Raw genomic sequence first — 5,455 nt, forward strand, 5'->3', positions numbered from 1 at the left:
CATCAGACTCGCGGGAAGTGAACTGCTTCTGACGCCTCCACTGTCGCCCTTGCCTTCCTTGCCTGACATCACCACCTCACGAGGAATGGGAACGATAGGTCCTGCGACTCGCGACTCCAGTGTCCATCCACTCGGCGACCCTACACATCTTCTTCAAACGTCGGAATCATCCTCCTTGTCGCACCCTCTCACCCTCTGCGGGACACCATGCTCGCTCGTCACCTATTCGGCCGACATTATCTCGTTACCTAGGTAGTGCCATCAGCCTGGTCTTTTTTCTAACCCGTCCCAACCCCTCTTTCACGACATTGAATCCACCAGTTTGGTGGTCTTTTTTGCAAGGTACGATGGCACCATCTGCTGCGGCCGACGCATCCTCCCTCCACGACATCGTTTGCCGTTTATCCCCTACCAGCAAACAACGACTCATTGCCTTCACACAGGAAGTCGCTCTACTGGAGATCGACGCAACAAAAATCTTCCAAACCCTAACGGCGCTCGAAAAAACGTTTTTGGAAACGGAAAAGATCGACCCCGTGGTATTTCGGAACTGCTACCTCCCAAAGTCGACGCGAGCGGCTTTGATCGCCCTGCTCCCAAGCCAACTCTTTCAGCTTCCCGACAAGACTAAGCCCAAAGTCGCAAACGCCTGCAAATTCTGGGGCGTGAGCCAGGAGAAGCTTTTATTTTGTCTCGGGTACGATTACTGTAAACACGGCCAGCGCTTTTTCGACAAGCTGGTAGGCCTTTCGAAAACGTGCCCAAACTGGAAACGCTCAGTCAAGCTGCTCAACCAGAGAGCTTCAGCCCGGCGACAAGCACGAGGCGCTTCTCGAGACACTCGAAACGTCACTTTTAAAGGCGTGGATGTGAACGCCATCGGAATCATTTTGAACGATATCAATGCGGTGATCGGCGATTTTACACCATCCCTCCAGAATTCTCCACAGAAGCTTCGAACACCGTCCCTTTCCCCGCCAGCTCACACGCCCTCTACATCTTCATCGCCGACCCCACGCCGCGAAGAGATACCCGACCAAAGCCTTGTGCAGTCTCCGGAAGTCGGGCGAAACAACCACGAGCATATACACGACGACGTTACCCTGCTGCAACCCGTCCCCGACATCCACGACGGCAGGTCGCCTAGCCCCAGCCTTCCCAGCATCGAAGACAACGAGCAACACGTACAACAAACAAACGGCTGGGATCCAACAAGCATCACAGAAACCCCCTTCGATCTCGAAAACGAGAGTGCCGAACCCGACATCAACGTCAACATCGACATCGACAACGGCAACGACGACGACGACGACGACGGCGGCGGCGGCGGCGGCGGCGACACATTCTTCCCAGCCTCTGAACAAGACGTGGGTTTTAGTAGGCTGGGACCAGCAAGGACGACTGCGCAGCTCGAGTTTCCCCTCCTCACAGCGAAAATGGCCGAGCCTGAGAGAAAACGACGGCGGCTGGACTTTGCCACCCAGAACGACCTCCTCGCCCTCAGAGATGACAACTGGTTGCACGGCGACTTTGTCAATATCCCCTTGCAGGAACTTTGCGGCATCCAAGACCCAAAGGTTTTTGTCATGACCTCCTACTATACCGCAATGCTTATCAACAAGCCATACCGTCCAACTGGCTGGATCGTCGAGGGCGTGGCGACATGCGAGCGAATTTTCATGGTCTGTAACTTTTCAAGGACCCACTGGGCGCTGCTTGTCATCCAGAAGCGCGGATTCCAAGCGGCGTCCGTCGATCTGTACGATTCTCTGCAATCGTACGCAGGCGCTCAAGAAGCTCAGGGTTTAGCGGACGCTTTTATCAGCGCATATCTGCCGCAAACTCCTTCCAGCAAACGCAAGTTAATCCTAGCAACATCGCCACAGCAACAAAATGGGTCCGACTGTGGCGTCTTCACGGTGGCATTTGGTCTGTTTGTCGCTTCCCGAAACCCGATCCCCGCCCGCCTGGACGGCAGAATTTGGCGTCGTGTCCTTGCGATGTTTCTTGGCTCCGCGGTCACGGACTAGGATTCTGTGATTCTACAACCTGCAGAAAATGCATCTCTGCCGGCAAACAATCCACAGCCGGCGGCAAATGCCGACCCATACGAGGCACACCGCGAGCAACAAAGGGTTTTGAAATCTCAAGTAAAGACCCAGTACAACGCTTTAGTCGGCATTCACAGTTCACTCGAATCGGCCATACGCCTGTTCGACGACGTTCTCCTGGTCTCCGACAAGATTATCACACAACTGCGTCAACAACTTGCTGAAAACGAGGCATAGGATGTTCTACGGGTGAACGCAGGCGGTGCTCGCCAAGTGTCAGCGCTTGATGCCCAGAAGTTGGAGAACGCGACCGACGCCAGGGCTCGCACGGTGGAAGTTCAGGATGTGCTTCGCGGACTGGGGGACCGTATCGACGGGTTGGTGAGTCGGCTTTGGACCCGTGCTGCAATTTTCGCAGATCCAGCATAAGCCAAGCCAAGCATTTCAATTTCCGAGCAAGGGAGCTGTTGTGTTGGGGATATCATTACGCAAAGGATTGTGTGCGAGGCGCTGTTTGTGCGCGCGGGTATGGGCGACAGCTGGACATGCAGAGGTCAGCTTGCAATGGTTATTGGGTGGTAATTGTTTGTTTATGGTTCTGGGGCGCTTTTTGGTCGGGCAGTAATTGTAGATATGTTTATGAGAGTCCAAGACCTCCGCGTCTTCGCGGCAATTTCCATCATCGCCAACCTCATTGAGCCGGCTACGGCAACCTTATTGAGCTGAGAACTTTGCTGGCCTAGCCGAAGTCCCGACGGTCAAGAAATTGATGCTTGACTCTGTTCATTGGTTGCTTGCATTCCTGCGAGGAAGCACTCAGCAAACGTGCCCTTTTCTTCCTGCAGGTTCAACTCCTCGCATCCACTTCAACCACGCATCTCCACCTTACAAATGCCGCCCTATCTTAGAGTAGCCCTGCGATACGAATTTCATGCTTGTTGATGTGCACGTCTCGATTTCCTTGGAAGTTATGCGAAGGTGGACGATGTTGATGTACAGCCGACCGGAGTTCGTGATGGAGCCCGGGCAGCTCAACACCTCATCGCATCAACGACCCGGCATGGGAGACTGCCAATTTTTCCTGTACAGAGCGACTAATTTTCCTGTGCCTAAACTTTTCTCTGCCGTCGTCGCCGCCGTCCATCGTCGTCGTCCTCATTCAAGTCGCCAAGTACACAGAAAATGCAGCCGCCCAGACGCGGGAAAATGAGGCGGTCTCGGGCATGGCACTGTCGCTGTACTTCCAGGGGGCTACGTGCTGATTTTCGCACTAACCCCACTGGACACCTCGCATGGATCTGGTCAGTGCACCTGCTGCCCACGCCACAGGAACACAAAATCTGGATGGAACCATGCTCCACTCGGGATGATCACGAAGTTCCCACTTCCACGCTGGCGGAGAAGTTCAAGCTGGGACTGTGATTGGCGACAAACGTCGAAGCTGGTGTCCGATGCGCCGCAGCCGCTGGTCTTGTCTCCGCGGGCTCGTGGGGATTCAATCAGGATGTGAATGCACTGCAAGGGGCTGTTGTTGCCCATCTGCCCCAAATTGACGTCTTCCGTCCAGTGTTCGTGACGCCCTCCAGCGCGCGCTGGCATCCGGGAATCAGCCGTTCAAGCAGGCGACGTTGCGTCACGACCGAGACCTGCGGACCTCACTGAAGAAGCGGCAGCTCTAGTACGTACCTGCTAACCACAGGGGCTGTGTAGCCACTGAACACAACAGTTCCTTCGTACGGACCGGAGTACGGACCATCTATCCAGAATTTGTGGAACTAAGAATCCGCCTCGAGCCACAAAAAGTCTGCCACCACGGAAAAAAAAAAAAAAAAAANAAAAAAAAAAAAAAAAAGAAATCGGCATCGAGCCACCAAGAAACAATCGGCGTGCTGGGATAATCCCTGTGCTGTAACTCACCTTACCCACCCCACTCCGGCACCATCATCTCCCACTCCGTGATGCACCATCGCCATTGAACATGTTCCGTGCAAACCAAAAGAAAAAACAACAAATGGGCATCAAGCCACTGGATGAGTTTCATGCGAATCGAAATCAGCCACGAAGCCGGTGAACCTGTGACGCACACTGTTCAGTCATTCGCACCCGTTCAATCGCGTGAGATGCAGCAAACGGACTCTGGCCATCCAGGTTCTCGTCACTCGTCCAGTGGCTGCATGTCGAAAAGTCGGCATGCAGCTACTGAACCGGATGCACCAAAACCACGAATTGGACTTGAAAATTGCTCTCTGTGCTTCGCGATAAACTGTGCTTCGCGATAAACAAACATGATCGTGCACTCAAGTGTTGACATTGCGACAGCTAGTCCCAGCTTGTGCTATCGGCCCGCCAAGGCGGATGTGGAGTTCAACCAAGCGGAGACAGACGACTTGAAAACATCGAGCTGCGCAATTAAAAGTCAAGGGCCCGTCAAGAACATCTTTTCAATTGACGCGAGCATGCTAAAGCCTGGAGACGTCGCCAGAAAACATAGCATTAGTACTTTGAAGGGAAGCCGGAAGCTCGGCTTTTACGTGGTGGTGCCGACTGCAAGCACTGCACGCCAGGCCCTGGAGCAGCAGGGCAGCAGATCGGACGATGTAAGGCCCACCGTCCAAGACGGGACGGTACAGATACAGATACGAGACACGAATACGGACAGTGCGTGAGAAACGTTGCTCCATCTGCTCCAGACCGAACCGTTCATCCACCCCGTGCGAAATTTCGCACGAGCCCCACAATTAGGATCCAGAGATCTGGCTTCATTGGCCCTGATAGCAAGGGACGTCCGACACGACGCTCCCATCAGGCAAGCGCGAATCAAGAGTCGCCGTCAGCTTCGCAACGGCGCGGCGCGTCATGTTGAGCAATCATCACAAAGAATTGAAGACTGAACTAAAATCATATCAATGCAAGAGTCTCTGTTTTTCAAAGATCTTTCGTAATAGAGATTTCCAAAGACGTAGCTCTCTTAAAGCCCATGTACGTCGTCGGAGGCCCTCGAATATTTCATTCCCGTGCGAAATTTCGCACAAGCCCCACAATTATGATCGAGAGGTCTGGAACGATTGGCCAAGTCGCCGGCGCGGATCTTGCCTGCTGAACGGGATTGGACATCAGGAAGGTAGACTGGCGATGTGCCTTCCCGTGTGCTAGATGGGCTTCAGGCAGCCAGCTAAGGTGTAGTCAGAGCTACCACCTTCCACCACATTCACCCCGCCTCGATCAAACAGAAGGGGTGCTTTTTCCTTCCCGCCCAAGAGCAGACAGACATTAGTGAAAAGGCAGCCGCTGCGCGCAGCTTTGCCTTGCCAGGCCCCAGTGTGCAGCCTGCGATCCCATCCGCATGGTTTCCCTCTCACTACGAAGTTTGACGACGTTGCTCTGTTTCTTCTTTTCGTACCTCT

At 53.9% G+C, this 5,455-nt stretch overlaps 1 protein-coding gene across 1 annotated transcript; it reads left to right on the forward strand.

Moving 5' to 3' along the window:
- Positions 1-347: 347 nt before the first annotated feature.
- Positions 348-2,030, forward strand: GCG54_00015413 (uncharacterized protein; the record flags this gene model as incomplete). Its single annotated transcript, XM_045415198.1, has 1 exon — positions 348-2,030. The coding sequence occupies one exon, from the start codon at positions 348-350 to the stop codon at positions 2,028-2,030; it is 1,683 nt and encodes a 560-aa protein (XP_045265012.1).
- Between the last annotated feature and the right edge of the window lie 3,425 nt (positions 2,031-5,455).

This window comes from Colletotrichum gloeosporioides, assembly GCF_011800055.1.
Source record: "Colletotrichum gloeosporioides strain Lc1 chromosome Unknown consensus_39, whole genome shotgun sequence".
Classification (NCBI taxonomy): domain Eukaryota; kingdom Fungi; phylum Ascomycota; class Sordariomycetes; order Glomerellales; family Glomerellaceae; genus Colletotrichum; species Colletotrichum gloeosporioides.